The sequence below is a fragment of the Alternaria dauci genome, chromosome 2, assembly GCF_042100115.1.
Source record: "Alternaria dauci strain A2016 chromosome 2, whole genome shotgun sequence".
Classification (NCBI taxonomy): Eukaryota; Fungi; Ascomycota; class Dothideomycetes; order Pleosporales; family Pleosporaceae; genus Alternaria; species Alternaria dauci.
The window spans coordinates 3,658,678-3,684,800 of NC_091273.1; the positions used below are offsets into that span (position 1 = coordinate 3,658,678).

Here is a 26,123-nt window from a genome sequence, read left to right on the forward strand (position 1 = left end):
GGGCAGTGGAACGGAGGTCCAGTGCTTGCCCATGCGATCAGCACTGGGTCTGTCTTGAGATGCTGCGTACAACGATGGTCATAGTGAGATGGGTGATAAGCAATTGCCAGGTGGCCTTGGAAAGAGCGCCTGACCCAGTTGAAGATCTGCTTTCCCTGTAGCTGCCATGACGTACTTGTTACGATCATTCTTGTTCTCCATGGCTGGGCCATGGCTTGACACAACGCTGTTCCAATGACCAACATGCGTAGTAGATTCGTCGTGTATCTGAGAACGATGAAGACGACCACTCTATTTCGATGCTGGGCTTTCGGGCCTCACATATCTTTTGCAGACAACTTACCTACCCCATAAACGATAACCCCCTCCCAGCCAAACGACTGAACCTGCACGTAAAGTGTCCCGTTGAACGACCAACACCCGCCGCATACCTCTTCCATCCTCACCGCACCTTCATCTTGGCTTCAGCGTAGCCTCCCCTTTCGAAATCAACACCTCGGTGATATAGATGCAACAGCGAGGCTTTAGGGGTGGGGGGGCAGATGGTTGCAGTAGCCATAGCAGTATCGCGGTATGCTACTGTGATACAACCTATGCTGGCGGGGAAGAAGGCTAATGCCGCTCGTATAGAGCAGGACTATGTGAATGGCGCCAGCATGCCACTCGGGATGTGACGAGACTCAAGTGATCTGCTACGTGTTTCTCCTCGTCGATACCTAGGTTTTCAGCTGGTAGTGACGTGAACGTACGCCTTGGATACCTATCGTGAACTTCAACGTTGCATCATGTGCAAGAAAGCCTTTAGGATTGAATTTAATGGTTCGTTCCCTTTGATTTATGTATGCATATATGTCAAGGTGTGCTTCCAACACACCTTTGCCGCGATACAATTACAGGGTGACTCAATAGCGTTGTGCTTGCCTCTTGTCATCAACATGTCCATTATACCAATAGTATATATCTATAGACAATAAGTCCCGCGATAATGCCCTATCTTAGTAATGTCCTCCAGTAGTGGTTAGCATTGTCGTGCGGTGTAATATTAGACAGTCTCCAGCTTCCAACCATATATTCTGCGAACAGTATTTAGATGGCAAGCTTTGCACGTACTTGATGACAGGCCTAACACAGCTCGGTGCGTAGGGAGATAGAATTAGCGCTGTCGAAAAAGTTGGTACAGTTTAGATATTATTTTTTTGGTAAACATACGGTACCTACTTCAAATAATATCTCTACATTCTCACCACGAAAAATGGAAACGTAATTTTCATGTAAATATCAAATCAATAATACACATATCATGACTCGTAACTTTTCCGCAATTGCGCACATATATAAAATGCGTAGACAAAAATCCCTACTTCGACTCCGCCTCTGCATCCGGGTCCTCAAACTCGACCAACGCAGTCCCCGCTTTACACAAATCGCCCTTGCCATGCACAATCCGTTTAACAATACCGTGACTCGGACTTCTTATCACAGTCTCCATCTTCATGCTCTCGATGACAACAAGCGCCTGGTCCTTCTTGACCTCCTGGCCCTCCTCGACCTCGACCCTGAGAACCTTGCAAGGCATGGGTGCAAGAACGCTGTTCGCCACGTCCTTGACGCCGAGCGCCTTCTTTGTCCATTCGGGCATCGCGAGTTTGAGACGGTATTGGCGGCCGAGGTGGAAAAGGGTGAGGCGGTCTTCGTCGCGGATGAAAGTTGTGGCTAGGCGGGTGTGTGGGTAGAAAGACGTTAGTATGTTATTCGATGGGGAGAAGGTTGATGTGACGTTTCCATATGTTTTGTCGCCAACGCTTATGTCGAATTGTTGGCGGCTGGTTTGCCGGATGCTGACCTTTGTTGCTTTGGCCTCTCCCTTGCCGTCGGCGGGGATTTCGATGAGGTTGAATTCCCGTTGTTGGTATGAGCTGCTGAAACCAAATCCTACAGCCGTTACAGGTGGTCCAGTCCATATGTCTCCTCTAGCCGAGGAGATTTCTTGCAGCGCAAGACCTAAGGCGGCTTGCGCGTAAACTTCTGCTGCTGGGGGCTCGGGCGTAAAAAGCTCAGCGTGATGCTTCTGGATGTATCCCGTTTCTACGTCGCCAGCGACAAAGTCTGGTGATACGCACATGCGCTTGATGAACTCGATGTTTGTTACAGGACCTGCGACTTCATATTCTTCTAGGGCGGCTCGCATTTTTTGAATTGCAGCCTCTCGCGTGGGGCCTTGGACGATGAGTTTGGAAATCATGGGGTCGTAGTGCGATGACACTTCGTCGCCAGCGATGAAGCCAGAGTCAATGCGAACAGTAGATGTGGGTACGGGAGTCTTCAGATGCAGCAACAGTCCGGAGTCGGGAATGAAGTTCATGTCTGGGTTCTCCGCATAGATGCGAGCTTCGATGGCGTGGCCCCTCTCCTTGATCCTCTGTTCAATCTCTTGTTGGGTCAGGGGCAGTTTTCCGCCTTCAGCAACGATGAGCTGCCACCGCACGAGGTCTTCACCTGTCACCATCTCTGTAACCGGGTGCTCGACCTGCAGTCTCGTGTTCATCTCCATGAAGAAGAACTCGCCCGTCTCATTGTCGAAGATGAACTCGACTGTGCCCGCTCCTTCATAACCGACTGCAAGCGCAGCCTGCCTCGCCTTCTCCCAGATATCTTGCCTGATGGCCTCGTCCAAGTGTGGTGCGGGAGACTCTTCCAAGATCTTCTGATGCCGGCGTTGGATACTGCAGTCTCTCTCGCCCAGCGCAACACAGTTGCCATGTTTGTCGGCGAAGACCTGGACTTCAATGTGACGAGGTGTGGTGATGTACTTTTCGACGAGCATGACTTCGTCGCCGAAGGAATTGCGTGCTTCTGACTTTGCTGACGCGAGCTGATCGAAGAACTCAGCCTCGGTGTTGACGATGCGCATACCCTTGCCGCCACCGCCTTTGACGGCCTTGAGGAGCACGGGGTAGCCGATGCTCGCTGCCTGCTCTTTGAGGTATTCTGGGTCTTGGTTGGAGCCGTGGTAGCCTGGGATGCAAGGGACACCGGCCTTGGTCATGATGTCCTTTGACTCACTTCCATATGTTAGTTGCCATGTCTAGAGTGTGTGCGTGTCACCTGCCTCTTGCTTCCCATGGATTCGATTGCTTGCCATGGCGGACCGATGAACGTCAGACCTGCATCTGTACATTTCCTGGCAAACGTAGGGTTCTCGCTCAACTACCATGTGCATTAGCCTTTGGTCTACGTTGTCAAGTACTGAGATGCGTACAAAGCCGTAGCCCGGATGAATGCCCTGGCAGCCTTGCTCCTTGGCGATTTGTATTATTCGGTCTCCATCGAGGTATGCCGAAGGGTCTCCAAGGTTTACGGCGTATGGCGAGCTCAGCGCATGTTGTGATCGAGCGTCTGGGTCTGTGAAGAGCGTTGTGGTTCGGATGCCATATTCTGAGGCTGTTCTCCCAACTCGCCTACAATGCGTGTTAGTTCTGCTTGTTTCACGTCTCATCAGGAGCCTCACAAGGCAATCTCTCCTCGATTTGCTATCAGCACAGAGGTAAGCGGCTTGGAAGCTGGCGCAATGGTGGAGTTGTAGCGGACGCCATTGGCAGCGAGCAGCTGGCGGGAGAGGTGAGTAGACTTTTTGAAAGCACGCATGTTCACCGAGAGAGATTATGGAGCAAAAAGGTATCGATTGCACAGCTCCAAAAGTATCTTGTCTGTGGAACTGCGGACTGGAGTGTGGAGGAGCCTCGGTGGTGTTTAAGCCGCGTGGAGCCGCGGTACGTCAATTCGCGGGGAAGGCGCGCTCTGTTTACTGGAGCAAACAAGTGCAGAAGCTGCACCCGTGCCATCTCTATAGGGAAGGAGCATATGGCGGCATGCTGTGGTCGCACGGGCAGTCGCACATGGCGAGCGGCCTCCTCTCCGCCCGTCTCGACGCTCTCAAACTGGTGGCTTGAGGTTGCGCTGATGAACCACCGTGCGCTCAGGGAAGTGCTCTGCACGCCCGCGTCATACCCTTACACCCTTACTCACCCCAACCGCGCAACCCCGACTCGGCCCTCAGCCCAGCGACACCGACGCGCAACGATATCGTCGCGTTTCCCATCGCATCATCGCATACACGACCATTCACCCTGCCCAACATGAGCGACTACGAAGACTACGACAATGATTACGATGCCGATTTCTTCTATGTCGAAGACGAGTACATGGCAGCCGACGACCTCGCAGAGCACGCTGTCGCCTCACCACCGCCGGCAACATGCGGCGATGAGGATATGGAGGACGACTGGGACCGCTTCGACTACTTCAACGATCTCGAGTACGCGTCCGACGGCTACGATGACACTCCATTCCAGGCGCTCGATGTCAAGGGCGCAAAAGCAGGCTCGAAGCGGAAGCGACTAGTGAGGAGTATTCCCGCCAAAAAGAGGCTGGCAAAGGAGAGTGTAAGCACGCAGACCGAGCCGGCGCCAATGGCTCACTCGCCCATTGTTTGGCGCTCACAAGCGGATCGTGGCACAAAACCAAAGACACTCGACGACAACGCCCAGCCATATGCCCTGTTCAAGAACTGGAGGGAGAAACTTGCAGACATACCAGATTGGGCCAAGGGATCACCACCGAGTTCGCCAGGGACACGGTCATCACAGCCGAGAAAGGGCAAGGCAAAAATGGCTTTCGTCACGGAGCCTGCATCTCCCCCGTACGAGGACGATGACGACGACGGCGTCGAGGACGATGGCATGGACGGTGAAGAAGGGGGTATATCCCAGGAGGCGCTCATGGCAGCATTGCAGCGACAACTCGCTACTGCTGGCGGACCACTCAGCGGTATGGACCCCCAACAGCTGCTCGAGTTCGCTATGCGCATGGCCACGGGCGAGGATGCTGGTGACGATATTGCGGGTGAGTTGGTAGAGGCGATGCTAGGCGGAGAAGACAACGAAGACGACGAAGCCCACCAGCCAACCGAAGAGGAAATGCGTCTATGGTTAGCTTCACAGCGGGGTGGGACAGATCAAGAAACACCCAACGAACCAGAGGGTGTGATGGAGGATACCGCGCACCAACCGCCATCACCGCCCTCATCGGACCTCACACGCAGCATTCGCGCCTCCGAGACCAATACTGCTTCTTCGAATACACTCTCAAGCACCCCCGACCTCGACACCAACAAGTCCTCTCTTAAGCGCAAGGCAAAAGACGACCCGAGTGTCGAAGGCTCTACAAAGGTGTCCAAGAAGAGAGCAACAAGTTCGTTTGATGCGCCCACAGCATCAAGTCAAGCCAGAACTGCTTCATCGCGGCCTACCACACGATCCAAGCCTGGGAAGCGCAAGTAAAGGACGTGAAGGCATTGACCCGATAGCAGCCAGCACAGGCGCGGACACAGCTACAGCTTTTCCAGTGTCATGCACATCCATGTTAAGCCCATGGAGGCGATTTTTTTTCTTTTTTTTTCTTCCCCTACCTTTGAACACGACACTTGTATACTATTGTTGAATGAGATGAAATGAGGTGAGATGGGATTCAACGGGTGCTTTTGCACTCTTATGGGAGGAGAAGGACGGATTTGGCGATTGGCGCTTAGTTATACCCTAATCAAGCAGCCTAGCTTGCCTTTCTGTTCAGTGACAGGAGCTCCTCATAGGAATATACTGCATGACGCACGATACGCTTCATTGACACGATCGAGCTCATGATGAAGTCTGGATGGTGTTTGAGCGAGATGAGTAAGATATCATGAGGGCAGCGAAGATTACATGTTGAACGACTAGAGTAAGATTGAGGTATAGCTACGTAGCCAGCCAGCCGTCTATCACGACCAATCTAAACACACTCCAGATAATGGTATCACAATATGGTACAAGAGCACCACCCAACAAGAACCACAGAACAGAGCAAACACTAATTAATACTCTGTATTACCATCAAAAATCCTAAGCAGTCTGAGTCCCAGCATCCACCGCAGCCGCAGGCGCCTTCCTCTCCCCAAAATTATGCAACCGCTCACCAATCAAATACACCTCATCCCTTACGACCAACCTCCATCGTACCAGCAGCCTGACAACCGCCGAAGAAGCCCACATGGCCACTAGAGCAAGTCCCACAGCGGGGAAACTAAAGCGCCAGAGTAAGTTCTTGGTCGTCTCACTCGCGCCCCGGTACAGCGTTCTAGAAGTAACAAACGCCAAGCTAGACGGCACAGCAATGGCGACAACGAACAGCGCCAGCACGGGGACAAGGAAACATCTCGTCGCAATCTTGGCATTGGGGTAGAGCCAGCCGTCGCGAATGACAGCTTTGAACGCGCGTGCAGGGCGGGAGTTGCGGTTCGCAAACACGAGACGTGCGGCAAGACGAGAGTACAAAAATCCCAAGGTCCAATCTTGAATGACGTGGACGACGTGGGGTTCCTTGGGGCCGAGGTAGGCGTGCAAGGGCATGAGGAAGTAGAGCTCGAGGAGGACGGCGAAGAGGAAGGGAATGGCAAAAATGAGCGTGGCCCACACATACGAGAAGCGTAGGGCGCGGCTGCCTACCCGCGATGTTGTTGCTGCGACCGTGTGGAGGGTGGCCATGGGATCTGGAATGGATCTGTTTAGGGAGTAGATGAACTTTCCGGCATGGTAGGCTGAATAGCTGATGCTGGCTAGGGTGTAGACGCCGAGGGAGAAGGCATGGATGTCGTTCATCTCGACGGTTGGTGGGAGGAAGAGGGAGAAGAGGTAGCGACCGAAGAGAAGAGGCAAGATCGTAACGCTGACTCCAGACAGACCCATAAAGAGCCATATGGTGACGATGAAGCAGAAGATGCGTACGCGGAACCACGGTGGAATGAACACCATCGACACGAGATCAGAGTTGTGCACTCCGCCCTCAGTCTGCCCATCTTTGCGCACGTTATCCCGGTCAACTTCGACGAAGACAGGCTGACCTTTGGGGATTCGAGCTTGATCAGAGGCTGGAGCACGAACATATCGACCGTCATCACCTTCTTGCGCGGGGACTTTGTCGCCAAAGAGAAAGTTGGATAGGCGAAGGAAGCCCGCACACTTCTGGAAGCACCATTTGTAGATGGTATGCAGACCTTCGCTAGGCTTATAAAACTTGATGATGACGGGCGTAAGGAAGTTGTAGAAGAGAAGGTCGAGAGGAAACTCTAGCGATGGCGCTTCGGTCGTCCAGTGGATTGGCAGGACGTTTGTAGTAGCACGGCTCAGGGTCCATACGACACCACCAAGGCATACAATAACGAGTGCCCCGTACACCAGAGCGCTGAAGGCGATCTTGCGGAGCTGGGTCGTAACACTACGCTCCAGGACGTCCCGGACAGGATGGAATGTTGGATCATCCGGGTCGCGGATGAAGTACAATACGCCTTTGCGCATGATTTTGCGGCACATGGACACAAAGAGGGCAAAGTGAAACATGTAGCAAGTGCCGATGAACCAATGTACGAAACCAGATGTCCAGGGGCTTTCCCTTGCGAATTGCCACCGAGTGTACAGCGTTGCGTTCTTGAAAAGTGGGAGCATGGCCAGGTCGAGAAGCAGACCGCAGTACAACGGGAATGCCAGCATCTCTATGCTAATAATGAGGATGACTTTCAGCACGCCACCAGCTTGTTGTAGTATATCGGAGAGGACGCGCTCAATGTTTTGTCCTTGCTGCGACGAGCTGAAAGGAGTTCCGCGCTTGAGGTATACCGCGCCGGCGAAAGCAAAAAATCCATAGCCGGCAAGGATTGCGATCAAGCGGTCGCTTGCTGTCCAGCGCTCCATTGCAGTGTATGCTGCAGTGGTGTTGTGGCTCAGATCAAGATCAAAGGTGATCTTATACGACTTGGAGGTCCAAAGCCATGTAAGCAGAGCGCTGCAGTGGACATAGGCAGTTGTACAGATGCTTTGGACTAACGAAGGAAGGTGGCCAAGTACTCTCAATACGAGCTTGAGCGGCGAGTCTGCTGAAATCTCCTCTATGACGGCGTTTGCAAAGTTGCTGGTCTCGTTCAACGCGAACGAAGTTGTGTTTTGTAAACTCCGCAGTGAAGCATGCGCATTGACCGAGAGTCGGAAGTAGTCGGGACGAGTTGACAGAGGCGACTCTACAAACATCTTTCCGATGCGGACCATGGCACTCTCTGCGAGCGAATATGCTGGCGTGGACACTGCGCGGAGTGGGCCCTCTATGGTCTGAGATAGCTTTCCCAAGGAACATAGTTTTACCAGGCTAGAAATTGCATAAGAGCCCCAGTAGGTCGTGCCAGCCACGAGGAAGAGAGTGACATCGACAATCAAGTCTGTGATCGCAGCGACGACTTGCAGAGGGAGCTTGACGAAGAGCGAAATAGGACTTCCCATGAAGAGGATAACGACTTTGCCCCATAGATAGGGAATCCAAACAGCGCAAGCCAGTGTCGCGGAAATCAATACGGCGCTGAACAAGGCGTTTTGGAAGAGGCCGACGATGGGTCCTTGCATACCAATGAGTTCGAGTATGCCTTCCAAGTCCTCTGCATCTTCAATTGCTTCCTGGTCATTGACATCTATGCCGGCTTGTGCAGCAGCAGCAGCGACTTCAGGATCTTGGGGTGCAGCGTTGCCATGATCCCGTGGCTCGTTCCCTAGGAATGGGACAAATGGCGCCTCATCTGCCAGATTACGCACAATATGCTCGTCGTTGCCCCCTTCCTCGGCGGCTTGCACTATTGGTGCTATGTCCCCAAACATCCAGTCTAAGACCTGGTTCACTGGGTTTTGTGGAAGTTGAGGTTCTGCTGGTTGTGCGTTGGCTATAGGCGCAGCCTGCTCGTCTTGATTTTGCTCCACGACCTCAGGAGCTCTTTGTTCTTGACCGACACTCGAATCTTGTTCAGGCTGGTTGCTGTTATTGTCAACTTCAATCGTGGTATCGGCAGTGATTTCATTGTCTGTATTAGCACCACCGCTTCCTGTAGACGATGTCGACTCGTGCGGAACATGCTCTGTACCGGGGTCAGTAGTTTTGGCTTTGCCCTTGTCGTGAACATGTTCTCTTTCCAGCGCTTGGTCAGAGTCATCTTCGACAATCTCAGGGACTTGTTGCCAGCTTCCACTACTGTGCTCACTACCCGGCTCCTGCTCTGATGCGGTCTCGGGCTCTTGATCACCTCGTCGACGCCCGTTGTCGTCATCTTCCCAGGAGTCGGGCACATTCTCAGCCGTGTTTGTGTTCGATGCTGATGCTTCTGGCACATTCTCGAATGACCATGTGTTACCTTCCTCAAGGCTGCGGCGAATTTCCGTAGCGATGAAAGATTTGTCGCGCGCTGGCATATTTGGTCTCAAAGATGATGATGACTCGGAACCTGCGACATCTAATGTTGAGTCTGGAGATTGATGGAGGGATGAGCTCCTCGCAGGAAAGATGGGACTGCTAGCCTCACCGTCGCTTTCAGCTCGATTCGATGTGTCCATCGCGTTCATCGCGCGCTGGAGTGTCTCTTGGACGTCTTGATCAGCGAAGCCATCCGCGAGGTTATCAGATGGTCCCAGCTGCATTATTGTCCTGATATCGTCGGGCAGACCATCCCGTGCTATGTGACGAACAAGCTCGTCGCGTTCTCTGCGGAGCGAAGAAGATCGGCGGACGCGGCGGATTGTAGGTTCGGAGGCCTCGGGCTCATCGATGTCGTGAGCGCGCTGTTCAGGAGCCAGCGGTTCGTTCTCGTCAACATTCACGAGTTCAGGAACCTCTTCATCCTCCTCAGCCTTTTCGTTATTCCTCGCCACTATTGCGTCCAATTCATCTAAAGCGTCGTCCAACTCACGCTCGTCAACAACCACATTGTCCACAAGAGCCTCCTCTTCTACAAGGGCAGCCCTTTGCGCAGCAGCGTCATCACCTGCAGCAACCATGTTGATTACAGGTTGTTGCTGAACCACCCACTCGCGGATGAGAAAGACGAGGATAAAAGCTACGACGACGAGTAAGGTGATGATTTGCCCCTCTATCACGTCGATGATGAAGCGATTGGCGCTTTGAGACTGAAACCAGTTGAAGAAGGGGACGTCGGACAATAGCGAAGGGCTGCGAATGCCGAGAGGGTCCGAGGTAGCGTTGAGAGCTGTACCGTTCTTGTCAAACGTTGTGACATAGGTGGGCTTGTCGGTCTGCGCAAGCTGAGAGAAGGGGTACGGCACACCGAAGAAGAACCTTTTGGCATAGGTCCAGATGATGGATTCGCTGGCGGTGGCGTTGTTTGGAGTATATGATATTGTCACGTTCCAGGTCTTCACTGACAGAGAAACAGTCGAGTTGTTGCTCGTCGCGCTGTCGACTGCGGAACGAACCAAGTCGAGGTCTTGGGCGGACAAGCTGCGCTCCGGCGCGATGGGCGTATGAGATGCATCTGCAAGCAACTCTTGTGACCAACCACCGTCGCCGACCCAGAACAGGCTGCGCCATACCACGCGCATGCACCAGGGGAGCAGGAAGAGCCACACAGCGCCTACAAGGACGCCGCGACACCAGGTGGCCAACATGTTGAGGACGTGCAGAGCGGCGCGGCGTACGAAGACGGCCGTGGGTATGCGGTTGGGCATGCCGGGGTGGTATAGTTTGGTGAAGCGGAAGGGCGTCTTGCACAGTTCGCAGTGCTTCTTCTGGGTATGCGACAACCATTCCATCAAGCACTCTTGGTGGACGTACTTGATGCTGCCGCTGCACTTGCAGGGAAAGAACAGAGGCTCTTCAGCGGTGCCCTCTCCTCGGCATATGCGGCACGTGTCGGCTTCGTCTTTGTCGGCCGCTTGCGAGTCGGACGTCTGGGATACTTGGTGGTGGTGCGCAGAGGCCGTGTCGAACAGCCCCGCACTGAGAGGGTCGGCATCGGTTGCCATGGTGGGGTATGATTAAAAGTATAGGGGTGGTACAAGAGGCTGGTTGAAGGAAAGTCGAAGTCGTGGTTCGGGTTCGGGCAGATGCCGCGCAGACGGAGACCTCAAGTATGCATCGGAATCGGAGCGATTAGATCGGGCGAAGAGCACAGGTGAAGAGTGCGTGAAGGTGTGTACAGTGTAGGAATTAGAAGAGTGAAGCAGTAAAGGCGGAAAGCGCAAAAGAGGCGTGGTGGTCAGAACCGTGGTTGGGTGTAACAAACCAAAGTGGTGATGCCGCCGCCGCCGCCGCCGCCGCCGCCAGCAGACAGTCTCGGTCTTGGCAGTCGACCGCCCCCTCCACCCCTGGCACAGACGGTGACCTAGCTCTTAGTGCGAGTGTGTAAATGATTCTCTAGTCGGAACCAGTAACAGACGATCGGATCTTCACATGCATGGGTTGTCCTGTCTCTGCGTGCTCAACGTCACAGGGTCCTGGTGCGAAGACGCCTAGCTAAGACGTGTCACTCAACGGGCGACTTGCCCTGAACGCTTTGTTGCCTTGGATTGACCAACAAGACTACTACACTAGGTACGGACCAGCAAACACGTTTAGCATACGTTGCAGCCACACTAACACGAGCTTCTTGGTACCGTCGCCGGCAGCCAGCGGTGCTTTTTGAGACGCGAACTGCAGGGGCAGCCTGAGGCAGCACATGTTTAAGAGTAGAAATCGCGACAGCCAGCTTGCATTTTCCAGCCGTCACTTTTCAGTACTGTATTGCACCGTCCGATAGTAGCTAATCGCATATCTAAATCCTGATCTTGACATTGTGTTCCCGTCCCGCGTCCGCACGTGCAATTACATCACCGCTGTAGCTCGGTTGTCCTCCCCCCAACGCTAACAGACAAGTTACTTTGAGCTGCCATCGCCATTATTCTCTGGACACCAACAGCCCAGACGCTACTGCCCGTTGCTCAATTCATGTACGTAGCGAATAACACCCGTCGTCTCTGTCGACGCACTTCCACTGACTCTGACACGCTGAAGCTGGTCAGCCACACAGCGTCACCGCTTTATCGCCCACCACACGCGAGCATGGCCGCCCCGGCCAACGGAAGGGCGAACAAGTCCAAGCAGAATGGCAGTCTGAACGGCTCCGCCAATGGCACGGCCAACGGCCACGCAGACAAGAAGCAGCCCACGTCGCGGTCGGCACGCCCACGAAAGCCCCGTCGAGGCGTCGTGGGAGCTTTCACGAGCATGGTTGCGAGACTCTCCACGTGGTATCTCATCATCACCTTCCTGTTCCGGTGTCCCAATTCGCTCCACCAGCTCAACCACGAGTCTCCGCGCGTGTGCAGACCCTACTTGCAAACCAGAGCCTACGTAGCACCCTATCTCGACCCATACTACGAGACATATGTCGCCCCGCAGATCGAAAAGGTCAAGCCCTACACCACACCAATCACAGCATTCGCCCAGGAAAACTACGCTACATACGGTGCCCACAGGGTTGAGCATGCGAGGAAATACGCAGAGACGCAGTATGAAAAGTCCATCCGGCCCCAGCTCGAGAACACCCAGAAGCAAGTCAAGGGACAGTACGACGTATACCTAGCTCCCCACGTCAAGAAGGCGACGGATGCTGCTGCCCCATACTACAACGACCTCAAGACCAGCTCCGAGGAAATCTACCTCCACACCCTGCTGCCAGCCTACGAGCAGTCCAAGCCGTACCTCCAGCAGGGTCACGCTTACGGTCACCACGTCCTCGTCGACATCGTCTACCCCCACGTACACACCGCAAAGGATGCCACCTGGGACTTTGTTCTTCGCACCGTCTGGCCCCAGCTGCGCATCCTATACGGAGACAACGTCGAGCCTCAGCTGGTCCGCATCTCTGAACGCCTAGGCCGCTACAGGGACCAGCAGAAGATTGAGTCTGTAGTCTCTGCTGTTGATGCCGAGACAGTTCTTCCTACTGAGTCTGTCAAGGACACCCCCACCATCGCCAGCTCCTCCGCCTCCATTGTCCCTCCCAGCTCCACCGAAGGGTCTGGCTGGGGTGTCCTCGACGAGTTCTTCGGCAGCGAATCAGCCAACACCGCCTCCGGTGAGCTCGAAGCAACCTCCGTGAAGCCTTCCGAGCCCAAGCTCACTGGCGCTGAACTGCAAGAAAAGCTCAACCAGGACCTCCGCGACTGGCAGACCAAGTTTGCTACTGCGGCAGACAAGGGCTCTGAAGATCTCGAGGTACGCGTAGCAGAGATCACGAAGCGACAAATTGACAACGCTGTCAACGGACATGGAAACGCTTTGGTTGTCAAGCTAGAGGAGACTGCCGACTCCACCATTGCTAAGCTGAAGAACTACATCAAGAAGACTGTTCAGTCTCTTCCCGAGGACCCTACAGATGCTGATCTAGAGGCTGCATACGAGGAATGCAGCAGCAAGACTCGCGAGTTCGGCCTCACGGTCAAGGAGCGCGCCCAGGACATTCGTGTTTGGAAGGCATCATACGACCAGGAGACTGATTCCCTGGTACAAGCTGCTGTCAGGAGCACTGTTGAAGTGCTCGAGAAGATCCACAGCCTTGGCCTTCAAGAAGTAGGCATGCGATGGGTATGTTGTGCTCAATGTTCCTCTTTAGAAGTCTCACTAACTATCATGGCAGGCATGGACTGATGGTGTTACCTACAAGGACTGGCAAAACTACCACAAGCTCAGGAACACGCTCAACGAGTGGCAGGCTGAGGTCGAAGCCGTTGGCTCAAGACATGAAGGTCTTCGCCTTGCCCATGAAGAGTCCAAGAAGCTTGAAGACAAGGCCATGGCCATTGCTTCGGATATGGTTGCCGAGCTGGTACGCTTGAAGGATGTTTCCAAGTCCAAGATCTGGGCCGGTGACGCTAGCGACGACTTCTCGGACAAGATCTTCGCGCCTCGTGTCCGCAAGGCTGCTCAGCAAGTCATGGAAAACGTCGAAGGAGCATCGTCCCAGGTTGCTGAAGCAATCCAAGGCAGTTCGACACCGCTCTCCGAGAGCATTGCATCATCTGCCAAGAGCGTATACTCTGAAGCCTCTTCACAGGCATCCGAAGCCATTCAGGGTAGCTCAACCCCTCTTGGTGAAAGCATAGCCTCATCTGTCAAGGACGCAGCATCCAAAGCCTCATCGCAGGTCTCTGAGGCTGTTTCGGGCAGCTCGACCCCGCTCACCGAGAGTATTGCATCTTCTGTCCAGGACGCTGCGTCGAAAATTTCATCCCAAGCGTCTGAAGCTGTTCAAGGTACACCCTCGTCTGAAAGCCTGCTATCTCAAGCCTCCTCCAAGGCATCCGAAGTGATTGACGATACCGCCTCCAAGGCTTCTGCAGCCTACGAATCGCCTAAGAAGGTTTGGGGTGGAGCTAATGCCCAAGTCATCGCCGAAGCAAGGGAAGTCGTCCTTGATCAACCTCTGGATGATGACGAGGACGACACATACTCCGAAAAGTTGCAGAGCGTGGTCGCCGATGCTGGAGAACGCGCAGCTGAAATTAGCCGAGCAGTCAGTGAAGCACTACTAGGTGCTACCAAGACCCAAGGCACTGTTGAATCCGCTTCGTCGGTCGCAAGTGAGCAGTACGCAAAGGCTCTCGCCGCAGCTTCAAGTGCACTATACGGTACCGAGCAACCGGCTGTCGAGAGTGCCACCAGCGTTGTAGCCGACAAGTATGCTCAGGCTGTGACCGCGGCATCATACGCAATCTTTGGTACCCCAACACCCACAGCGATAATCAAGACTGTTCAGATTGAGGCAAGCTCGCGATACAACGACGCCGTCAGCGCTGCAAGCAAACAGTTGGAGAACGCGAAGGCCCAGTTATCCCTCTTGGTCTCTGGAGAGCCCCAGCCTGCCCACCAAACCATGCTTTCTTATTTCGAGAAAGCCTACTCCGACTCCCTTGCAGTCGCCAGCGAGCGATTGTCCAATGCTATGCAGTACACTGAATCAGTCAAGAGCTACGCTGCTGGCCCTACTCAGGGTTACTTTGAATCAGTCTCCTCCATCGCATCCTCCCGCCTCTCCGAAGGCCTCAGCCAGGCTTCCGCTCAGTTTGCACCTCAATCCACTGGCGTTGCTGACAGCGCTCGCCGACAGTACTATGAAGCTATTGGTCTGGCCCATGCCCGGTACTCTGAGTTTGTTGGCGCTGCCTCGAGCGCTGCATACGGTCCCCAACAAGGAACCTTTGAGTCTTTGGCTTCGGTTGCCTCTGCATCTGCAGCATCTGCTGCGTCTGCAGTATCTGGCTCCGCTGAGTCTGCGGCCTCCTACGTCTCTGATTCAGCACAGTCGGCCGCTTCCCAGATCAGCTCCGGCATCATCGGCTCTGAAACTCCCTGGACTGAGTCGGTAGCCTCCCAAGCCAGCCAAAACTGGGAGGCACTCATTGCTCAGGCGAGTAGTCAAGTCTACGGGCAGCCCACCCCATGGGCAGAGTCGGTATACTCTCAGGCTGGCGCGTACGGTGCCCAGGCCACCGCTGCTGCCGCTTCACAATATGCTGAGGTTCAGGCTCTTATCTCGGAGCTTGTCATTGGCAAGGAGCCCGACTTCACCGAGAGTGTCATGAGTCGTTTCGCGTCCGCATACTCCACTGGTCTCCCCGCAGCCATGGCCTCCGCACAATCCTATGCTAGCGAAGGAATCCACGCTGCTAGCTCGTACGCTGGCGATGGTTATGATGCCGTCACTGGTGCTGCTGCTGATGCGTATGCTTCTGCCTCATCAGTCGTCAGTGCCGTCTTCACGCCACCAGCCGTGATCGAAGACGTTCTGAGCCAAGCTAGTGCTTCATTGGATCTTGCCGTCGAGAGTGCCTCTATCGCTCTTTATGGAACGCCCAAGGGTGCCGCAGAGCAGGCCAGCGAGTCGGTTGCGAGCGCCTACTCATCCATCCAATCTCAAGTAAGCGAGAAGCTTTACGGTACACAATCAGCCCAAGATAGCTTTTCATCAGCCGCCGTGTCTGCCCAAGCCGCCATCAGCGCAGCTATCTTCGGCACACCCACGGCAGCGGACTACGTCGCCTCTGCTACAAGCGGTGCTGGCGGTGTGTACAGCTCGATCTCCTCTGCGGCTAGCGCCAACGCCGAGTATGTCGCGTCTGCCGTTAGTGAAAACGCATCCTACATATCCTCGGCAGCCAGCTCCGCAATCTATGGACCGGAACAAGGAGCCATGGAGTCTGCAAACAGCCGCATTGCCGATGCTGTAGCCGCCGCCAACAGTCGAATTGCCTCTTTGTATGCAGCCGCTTCTGGTAGCGCCGAGGAGGCTGCCAGCAGCCTCTCCAGCGCCGCTACTCAGGCCACTCAAGCGGTACGGGATGAGTTGTAGGCTATCATTTGACGATAGCTGTCCCTCATACCTCCTATCACCATCACAACCCAACACACTATACCACACAGCACACTCACTACGACACGACATGAATGTATCACCACAAACACTCCCCCATCATGCCCAACGATCATTCTCTTACATTACTGCACTGTCATGTTTCCATACACAATACACGACCTGCAAGCAAAGCCAGTTGATCTGGCTTGGACTACGAAACTGGGAAAGGAAAGGAAGGGAAAGGATAGGGAAGGAAAGGAAAACGGACGAGGTAATGCCTATGTACGTAGCTATGAACAGTCTCTCAGTTTCTTGTTTCTCTATTACGAGCTCTTTCATTCGAGGGTTAGCACTGGATTCCGTTGGTTCTTATGCAGCGTTGTAGTCTAGCACTAGTCAGTCTCTGCGATGGAAGACTAGCAAATGTGATATACCCTTTTCGTTGAGACATTTTCACTAGATGATGCATGGGGGAACAAGTGGTGTGTGTGTATGTCGTGACATCGTCTCGTGTATTGCTTTGTTTGTTACTACATACAGTCCGTGAATCTTGGTCCCATGACTTCCTTGGTCGTCATTCCCATCAACCGCTGGTATACACACCTTCGCAAGTCCGTAGAACCTATACAATTCCACCAATTCCATATCTCATCCTTGCTCTCTGTACCAAGTCGAAAAAATCGAAACAAGTCGCTTCTAACAAAACCCAAAGAACGCCAAAAAAGGGGGGGTATGCTGCCTCAAATCTCATGCTCATTACTTCAAAACCATGCAATAGTAGAAGGAACCTAGTCACTGTCGCTCAAGCTGTCCCTGCGGCCGACGGCACGGACACCACCGCGACGGTAGCCATCCATGACGTCTCTGCCGCCACGCTCCCTCCTTGCGTTTGTCGGGACACCGACCTGAGAGACGCTCTCCATGGGGTGTACACTGCCGGCCTGGCTGAGACCGGGGATGTGGCATGGGTAGCTCATGTGGCCCTGGGCGTCACCGTTGGTGGTGGTGAAGATGTCGGATGGGGGAGGTGCTGGGCGCGAAGTGCGGTGTTGCTTGCGGGGCGACTCAGAGGTTGGGCGCGAGCGGGAGCCGGATGGGCGAGCACGAGACTCAGAGGTTGGGCGGCTGGAACGGGGGCGGTCTTGAGATGGGCGGGCTGAGCGGGAGCGAGGAGCGTGCTTGTTGGGGTCCGAGTAGAGGGACTTGTCGGCGTTGGGGCGGTAGTCGGAGTAGTAGCTTGACTCGGTGATTTCAGAAGGTGCGGTGCGCTCGGTCTTGGGGGCCTTTGCTGGAGGAGGTTTGGCAAAGTCGCTAGTGGAGACGCCAGTGTATACGGTTGCGTTGTCGTCATCGCCGGTAGTAAAGGAGTACGCAGCAGAGGGGGGGGCGCGACGGGGACCAGATGGTGCCTTGCTCCTTGTGGGTGCGCGCGTTGGTGTGCCAGCTTCGGATGGGGCAGTGTACTCGGTGTATGCAGGTCCAGGGTTGTAGTCGCTCTGAGGGGATCGGTATTCAATCATGGGGCGGTTGACTTCAGCCATTTCGGGAGCTTCGGAGGGGGCATTCTTCTTGGACCTCTTCTGCTCTTCCTTTGCGCGCTTAGCCTCTGCCTTTTGTTCTTCCTTGCGAGCCTTCTCTTCGGCGGCAGCCTTCTTCGCAGCTTCCTTTTCAGCAGCCTTGGCCTTGCGCATACGTTCCTTTGCACGTGCTTCCTTAGCCTTGGCCTCCTTCTTGGGGTCCTTGGGTTCCTTCTTGACGAGCGGTGCGTTGCTAGAGACGTGAGAGCCGCCGACTTCAGAGGGTTGAGAGCCAGAATAGTCAGTGTACATGCCATCGCCGACGCGGTTGAGGCCGCCGACACGGGCAGCCTTCTCCTCGCGGTACTTGCGGAGCTCGGGGTCTTTGTAGTCGTTGGTGTGGTCGCGGCGGTGCTTCTTATGCCTTCGTCCATCTCCGCCGCGAAGACCGCCCTCGCCTCGCTCGGCGTCGCGGTACTCGCTGGCGTCGACGCTTGTGCCGGTCTCGTCGGTGTAGGCAATTTCACTCTGCTCACCAAAGTAGCTGCCACCGTGAACAACACTGCCGCCACCGAGCCTGGTGCTCTTGGTTGCGTTGGATAGAGTCTTTCCGTCGGGTCCCTTGCGCCTCAGCACTGTCGACTTGTAGTCCTCCCAATCGTTTTCGCGCCACTTGAAGCCACCGTTCCTAGCCCAGAAGAAGAACCAGATGGCTCCAAGTGCCAGTCCAACACCGATGAGGGCAAAGAGGGCCTGGAAACCCGGTCCAGAGAGGTCGTTTGGCGGGCGGGCGCCTGCTGAGGCGAGGTTCTTGTATGGATCGGCTTGCTCACGCTTGACCATGGGCTTGGCCAGCTGCAGAGCATTCACAGCCATGGGCGAGAGTGCCTGCCCATCGGCCGCAATCTCGGGATGGGGCGCCATAGTAGGCGGAACAGTGGTGTGTGTGTTTTCGCAGGTGCACGTCGATTACAGCGGCGAACAGCGAATGCAACTGTCAGATGATAGTCAGAGTGTATTCAGGGTGAATAGTAACAATGTGCAGTGTGGGGTTTGGAGTGTGGAAGCGTAGCCCCCGTTAACTTTTGGTTTGATGCGTGTTGGGTGTGGGTGGCTGGTGAGCAAATGCAGGAGGTTAGGACGAGGTTGGGGACGCGACCGACGTCACCCAAACAACGCGTTGATGCAGCAACGCCACGGCCTGGAACACCAACCACCACCAATGCCACGCGGCATCCCTCGATTGATTGGAATTCCATCTAGAACTAAACGTTACAGCGCACCTTCTCAACAGCTATCCCTCTTTACCGCTGTTTCGCCATCGATGCACACTTGGAATCGGCGGTGTAGCCAGGCCCCATAAAGGACTTGCAGCGCCCTGCATCCGCCCTCTGCGGCGAGTCCGCATCCCCGGGCTAGCCTCATGTACCACGTACATTGTAGCCTTTCTTTTGTACTCATACTCACACCTGACGCAAACTTTTCAGCAGAGGTTCACAAGAACCGGACCAATTGTATCTTTCACAGCTTGTCGTCGCGGACCAATATTCTGCTACACATGCTGGACCCTGATTTTGTTAATTACCCAGTCATAGGGCGCTAGTCATCGAGGAACTTTGTCTATCAACACGTCGAGCCCCCAGGGACTAGAATGCTGTTGATAATGCTTTTCATCGTATGCACTACGTAGACTAACAGCTCCTGAAAGAAAAGTCGGAATATGGCAACGCAGACTGTAACAGCGATCGATGTCTTTGAACCCCAAGCGGCCTCCAAGACTGTAACCTCCAAACCTTAAAGCCCATCGCAAGAAGCCTCAGTGTATGGTCAACACTTTTCCGACACCGAGTCTTCCACAGCGCCGACCCTGAAAGAGTGTCCACGATCTTCACCTCCCTCCTTTCTAGGCTTCGTAGCCAGCTTTACCGATGGCATCATTACACTCGGACGCCCGTTTGTCCCACTAGAACGCTCTCTATACCTACGGCCTTCTTCTGTTTATGGTCTAATATCCGGTGCAGCATCGCCTATTGCTGCCTCAGTAGTCGGTGCCAGGTCGCTTGAACCGACAAGTATGACCATCCTCAGTATCTTCACGCCAGCATGCGGTTTTGCGCAGTCCCAACTCGTTATTTTTCGGGCTCTCCAGGGAGTGAAGTTTGCGTTGCAATTATCTGCGTCTCACTGGTGCTGTGCCGTCAGGTCGAGGAAGAAACCTTGGTTTTGCGTGTCTGTGATTCAGTCAGCCACTGGGATTTGCTGTTGGTATGAGAAAGGCGGGTAGGGTTTGGCTGAAGAGGACAGCTCGACCTTCGGCGCGTATTGGTTACTTCCGTTCAAAGAACAACGAGGTAGGTTGATACTCACAGCTGCGCGAGCATGACATATAGTCAGACCGTCGATCCTCTGATACTCAGCGATGCGTGTCGAGATTCTGGCCTAGCATTGCGGCACAAATATTGCGAGCAATGCTGGGAAGCACACCAGAGTCCACACAATCGTGGACGCCATGTACCATCGGACAGCGTAGCCGAAGTCCATCCCGTATTCATCATCTACTTCTGCTCCCATAAGCCAAAGAACAAAGCGTCCGTGCCAGTGCGTCCATATGTGCACTACCACTAGGAGGTAAAAGACGTGGAACCCGCATCCAGTATGCTCGGATGTAGCAAGGACGACGGTGGAAGTGACTAAAAAGGGTATAGAAATGCCAATTAGGCACTCTTTGACAACGTCCATGGTCTCCAGCGATGGTAAGGCGTGCAAATCGTTTCGTGAGGACGCGTATGTGGGAGGTATATGAGGTTTTATGTAGCAGAATCGTGGTGCCGAGTCACATTGGGCTTAGGTCGACCCTGGCTCTTACGGTGGCTCTACCACATTACAATTCTTTCGTCTATAGCTATGAGTCGTCCCTTGAACCAGTGCTTATATCGAAGCTTGGTGACATTCGTGCAGTTTGTCATATCCTCCGTCGGCCTGCATGGTAGGCTCTTCTGAGCAGAAGAAGAAGACGCGCGTAGTGCCGACACAACTTTGCAACGTTTTACTGTAAGCTCGAATAAAAAAAGCGACAAAAGCAGATGTCTCATATGTTTTTGAGAATCGTCGATGCGATATATGAAGACTAGGTTTGGTGTTCACTGCCAAGAGACGATGGACACGTACTTGCGCCGCAGCCGACTTGGAAAGCTTCAGCGCGCCGAGCTTCCCGCCACCTTCCCTTGGTCTCGTCACACGATGACATGTTAACTAAACAGCCATCAATGACGGTTAACCGATCACTTCCAACACTAATCGCTCGACCAGTAGCATCCCCAAGTCATCAGACTCCACTGACAATCACAGTACCACGGTGACCACCAGACAGCCTCCAGCAGAAACCCGAAGTTATTACAATCGTACCGTATACTAAGCACAGGACCAATAGTCGTTGCGCTACAAGCTCTGGGTTCTAGCAGCCACGAAGACTACATCCGTATTTTCGCCTGCAACACCAAAGATCGCCCAAGGCTTGCTCGACACTTAACGGTTACTCCCGGCTCCTCCAATGCAGATGCGGAAGGTCGTACTCTACACAACCCCGGATTCGCACCGACCCCGCTAGCCCTCCACTAGATGTGAGATAGAGACACGCCCGCAAACACGGACGTGTAACCATTCGTTGATGGCAAATCTAGGCTTCCATGTTCCTACTGTTTTAGGCAGTTCGTTGGCTACGGCTGTTTGGCCCCCCTGCAGATCGCCGGCTAGGCGCATAATGCTTCTGTCGCCTTCGAGCTTATCGTAGCCTTGGGATATTAAATGCCAAGCCGACTGCCAGATTGTGCCACGGTAGTGGAAGCAGCTTCCTTGGTGAGGATTTGCCCCGTGGGAGATTAAAGCCAGTCAGGCAGGTGGGCTGCGAGAGTGTAGTTGGCAGAGCAAAATGTGTTCGTCACAGGCTGCGACTATATAACATAGGTGCTGCCCTGTCTCGAAGCAATCTTTTACGCTTCTCATTCGTCAATACCGCTATTACTCTGCAGCGATGAAGTTCCTCAACGTCACTCTGGCCTCTCTAGGCCTCGCATCCGCGGCTTCGGTTACAAAGAAGGTCAGCTACGACGACTGGAAGGTATATCGTGTCAACGTTGGCTCCAACTCTGCCAAGATCGACAATGTAATGAGCAAGCTCCAACTGGAGCTGTGGAAAGGAAACCCTGCATCCAGTGACGTCGTCGATGTCATGGTGCCGCCTTCAGTCGTCAAGGACTTTGAAGCATCCACTGAGGATATCGAAACCAAGGTCATGCATGATAACCTTGGTCTCTCCATCGCAGATGAGGAAACCTTTAACATATATGCTGGTACGTGAAAGGTCATTTTTATTCTAAAATTCATTCTCAACGTACCTACTACTACTTCCCTTACGAATTTCTCACGCAGAATACTCTGTGTGATGATGGGGTGTAGTATGGACGAGGTATAATTAGGAAAAAATGAGCTCCTTCATACATTACTCCACAAGTGGCATCGTATGGACATGGCTAACGTTGAACACCAGCTGGTGCCGCGCCAAGTGCGACTTGGTTCAACTCGTACCACTCCATTGCCGATCACATGCAATGGATCACGGATCTTGCAGCGGCATACCCGAACAACGCTGAAGTAGTGTCTGCTGGCAAGTCGGTTGAGGGCCGAGACATCAAAGGTATCCATATCTGGGGTAGCGGTGGTAAAGGGTCAAAACGAGGCGTAGTCTGGCATGGCACGGTGCACGCACGAGAATGGATCACCACGATGGTACTACCGACTCAATGAGAAACATTCACCGCCATGCTAATCCTACTAGGTCGTCGAATATGCTGCGTACCAGCTTCTCACGTCCACCGACCCCACAACGGCCGGATTCAAGAACTCATACGACTTCTACATCTTCCCCATCGTGAACCCAGATGGCTTCGCGTATACCCAGTCATCTGACCGCCTGTGGCGCAAGAACCGCCAGAAGACCACTGGAGCGTCTTGCATCGGCCGTGACATCAACCGTGAGCAAGCCTTTTACATCTACGATATACATGCGATCAGACACAGGCTAACCTCGTAACCTCATCTCAGGTAACTGGCCATCTCACTGGGACCAGCGCGGCGGCGCATCAACCGACCCTTGCGCACAGGACTACAAGGGCCCCTCCGCCGGCGACGGCGTTGAGACCAAAGCGCTCAAAGCCCATCTCGACAGCATAGCTGCCGGCAAGGGAGTCGCGCTGTACATGGACATTCACGCCTACAGCCAGCTCTGGATGTACCCATACGGCTACACCTGCTCAGGCACCCTTCCCAACTCTGCAAAATACGCCTCTCTTACCAACGGCGCCATCGCTGCTGTCAAAGCAGTGCACGGAACAACGTTTACTGGTGGCCCCATCTGCCAGACTATTTACCAGGTCAGTGGCGATAGTGTGGACTATGCCTTTGAGGTCGCCAAGGCGAACTACTCGATGACGGTTGAGTTGAGGGATACTGGGAACTATGGATTTGTCTTGCCTGCTGCGCAAATTGTGCCCAGTGGTGAGGAGATGTGGGCTGGATTGAGGTATCTGTTGGCCAATTTGTAGTTCGGGATGAGCAGGAAGCGGGAGGAAGATGGGTTGCACAGCGCTTGAACAGGTGTAAGGAGTAGCTATGAGTCGATTGTAGGACATCATTTGGAAGGCGAAGTGGCTGTGCTCAGGGTTGTACTATCGTTTTCAGAACCCGCTGCGAGCAAGCAAATGTCATTTGTATGTGAAGACAAACTGAAGTACTCGATTGTTCTGCTACGTAAAGCTAACCCTGCACCGACCACAATTAAACTTCTTCTCATCGGAAATGACAAGAATGCATTACACCTGACTAAAGACACTCGCATCTCCCACACCGTATGTCCACCAGTGACCGTTCGAACAAGTGCAGAGCCTCCTTAGGCCCTACGAGTAGCCTCTGATAGCCCATCCGTAAGAACTTCCATGATAGAACCAATTTAAATAGCACCAGCGTGCACCCACGAGCATGTAGAGAAGTCTAGACTGTCATAACAGCGTTCCGACGAACGACAATGCATCGACATCTTCCAGAATCCGTTGGTGCATCTGAAAAGCGTGCCTCCGTTTCCATTCTCTTCGCGTAACATGCACTTTGGTTCGCCCTCAGTACACTGATGAGATTCGGTCATGTCGCGAGAGACGATGGGCATGCATTGAGGTTCAGGATCTCTGTTGCAGCGGCACGGGTCGAGAAGCTCCCATTTTCCGTTCTTGCAGATTTGGATGCCGTCGTGGCCGCGGTCGTAGAAAGTCAGGCATCGCTTTTGGCCTTCGTCGCACTTGGTCTTTCGGCTCGTGATCGCAGTGGGTGAAAGGACGCAGGCACCGTTCATGCAGGGTGATTTGCGGTCATAACAGGTTGCAACGTAGTCCCAGCCGTTTTCGTTGCACTGGTAGATCTCATTGTTGTACGACGAGCAGGTAGTCACGCCTTTGTTGTATCTGGCGCACTCGTGGACCTCGTGGAGCATGTCCTTCGATTCGGTGGAGCCGAGCGCCATTGCGGCGAAACCGGTGAGGATGATGGCAATACTGAGTAGCATCGTCGTGATAATGCTGGATTCGATCGATGTTTTGAGTTGAGAGTCAAGGAGAATGATGGATTCAGTAGACAAAGAAGTCAACAGAGCTGATTGGGGAAGAGCGCTCCCTTCACCTAACAGGTGCGAAGGTTAGATAGGGCAGTGAAGAGTAACCAGACTGCCTCACCCGTCAGAAATGCGTCATATTGAACACGAAAAGAATCAGCCAAATCAACATAAACGCGTCTTTCAACTTCACGCACCTAAGCAATCATGACGTCTTCATACAATGCATATGGGAAATGTGTCTGCGTGCTGTTATATGAGCGGACAATTTCTTGAGGCATGATAGAAACTGACGCAGACGCGTTGCTAAGACAAACGGTCAACTCTAACAATACACTGCACAAGGGAGACTGCAACGATACTGGGCAGAGAGAGCAAAGGGTGAAGAATGATCTGCATAAGGAACGAAGCATGACACCAAAGAGCATAGCCTTGGTGCCACCCTGAAGTCAGGAAACAAGAATAGCAGCGGAGACTCTAGCATCTGTTGGTCAAGGATGCCAATCCCGATCGGCGCGCGACGTGTACTCTACCCGCATGAGACATGGGCAGCCACAGCGTTACACAGGCCGTGCATGTGTAAACAGTCCTTCGTTGTGTAACCAAAACAGTCCTTCACCGCCAGAACGGATGAAAACTGTCCGTTAGTCGCGCATAAACATCACTCACAGAGCTGCTCTAATTGTATCAGCCTACTTCGAGCCCGTACCTACCAGCGTTTGTGTCCCTCTTTTCGTATACACGCAGCGTACTGACATGATCGTAGACATGACCCAATGGACGACGTCGATACCATCCTCCAGATTGTGGGGAATGACAACACGGAACAACCTGATCTACCACCGGAGTTGGTAACCAACGCAGTCGCCTCTATGAGCGACAACATAGAAACAACTTGGCAGCATCTCAACGCAATTGTGCGTCGGCACGAAGGCACTATCCAGACACGGTGGAAGAAGAAGTCGCAAGCAAAGCGCCGGGAGCTCCTCTGCCTAGTGCAGCCCGACATACCTGCCATGCACCGACCTGACACGGAGGGGTCTTCCAAGTATTGTTGTGCTACATGTGAATGCCAATTGAAGGATAAACGGAGACCTGCGAGTAACCTATGGCCTTATATCAACCTGGAGGACTTGTCAGACGCGAAGTCACTGCTCATCTTCATCAACGCGCGAGCTCGCAATCACCCTGCGACATTTGCTTCATCCGAGCTTGAGTTCTCTCCACACGCCGTACCTGGTGAAACCAAAGACCAGTATGCGCACATCAATGTTTGCATCGGTCATCAAGATCCGAATGTAGAGGGTATGAAAGATCGGAAGTACGGTCGCGTCGTTGGCTTCGAACACGAAACGCAACCCGAGAAACAAGATCCCGATTGGAGGCAGGTTAAATGGGTATTGGCACCAGGCCTGCATATCCTCCGCATCCAGGAAAGTATCTTGAGGTTTCTTGTTGGCTGCTGCGAGAACATTATCCATGATATCGCACCGGATTCTCTCTGCAGCGATGTCTTTCCGATCCTATCCGAGCCACCGAGCTTGCTAGGCCAAGAAGAGATGGTCAGTAGCTTTTCGGATGCCTCTCGCAAGGCACCCTATCGTGAGAGAAATGTCACAGACTTTGCACGGATCCAGCATCTAGTCTCGACGGTGCTAGACAAGTCCAAAGACCACATCTGGGCTTTACGGGAAGATCCTGC

The 26,123-nt window shown here is 53.7% G+C and overlaps 6 protein-coding genes across 6 annotated transcripts; 3 read left to right on the plus strand and 3 right to left on the minus strand.

Moving 5' to 3' along the window:
- Window positions 1-1,357: 1,357 nt before the first annotated feature.
- ACET3X_003224 (uncharacterized protein) lies at window positions 1,358-3,645 on the minus strand (the record flags this gene model as incomplete). Its single annotated transcript, XM_069448476.1, has 4 exons — window positions 1,358-3,062; window positions 3,110-3,207; window positions 3,260-3,458; window positions 3,509-3,645. 4 exons carry the CDS (start codon window positions 3,643-3,645, stop codon window positions 1,358-1,360), a joined length of 2,139 nt encoding a protein of 712 aa, XP_069309771.1.
- A 491-nt stretch (window positions 3,646-4,136) lies between these two features.
- ACET3X_003225 (uncharacterized protein) lies at window positions 4,137-5,339 on the plus strand (the record flags this gene model as incomplete). Its single annotated transcript, XM_069448477.1, has 1 exon — window positions 4,137-5,339. The coding sequence occupies one exon, from the start codon at window positions 4,137-4,139 to the stop codon at window positions 5,337-5,339; it is 1,203 nt and encodes a 400-aa protein (XP_069309772.1).
- A 597-nt stretch (window positions 5,340-5,936) lies between these two features.
- ACET3X_003226 (uncharacterized protein) lies at window positions 5,937-10,880 on the minus strand (the record flags this gene model as incomplete). Its single annotated transcript, XM_069448478.1, has 1 exon — window positions 5,937-10,880. One exon carries the CDS (start codon window positions 10,878-10,880, stop codon window positions 5,937-5,939), a length of 4,944 nt encoding a protein of 1,647 aa, XP_069309773.1.
- Window positions 10,881-11,289: 409 nt separating this feature from the next.
- On the plus strand, window positions 11,290-16,618 carry ACET3X_003227 (uncharacterized protein). The gene is made up of 4 exons (XM_069448479.1): window positions 11,290-11,448; window positions 11,582-11,843; window positions 11,908-13,482; window positions 13,535-16,618. Exons 3-4 carry the CDS (start codon window positions 11,956-11,958, stop codon window positions 16,244-16,246), a joined length of 4,239 nt encoding a protein of 1,412 aa, XP_069309774.1. The 5' UTR covers window positions 11,290-11,448; window positions 11,582-11,843; window positions 11,908-11,955; the 3' UTR covers window positions 16,247-16,618.
- A 173-nt stretch (window positions 16,619-16,791) lies between these two features.
- On the minus strand, window positions 16,792-18,893 carry ACET3X_003228 (uncharacterized protein). The gene has a single exon (XM_069448480.1). The coding sequence runs from the start codon at window positions 18,688-18,690 to the stop codon at window positions 17,038-17,040; it is 1,653 nt and encodes a 550-aa protein (XP_069309775.1). The 5' UTR covers window positions 18,691-18,893; the 3' UTR covers window positions 16,792-17,037.
- Window positions 18,894-21,027: 2,134 nt separating this feature from the next.
- Window positions 21,028-23,505, plus strand: ACET3X_003229 (uncharacterized protein). Its single transcript, XM_069448481.1, has 4 exons — window positions 21,028-22,115; window positions 22,313-22,551; window positions 22,601-22,796; window positions 22,867-23,505. Exons 1-4 carry the CDS (start codon window positions 21,797-21,799, stop codon window positions 23,364-23,366), a joined length of 1,254 nt encoding a protein of 417 aa, XP_069309776.1. The 5' UTR covers window positions 21,028-21,796; the 3' UTR covers window positions 23,367-23,505.
- Window positions 23,506-26,123: the final 2,618 nt, after the last annotated feature.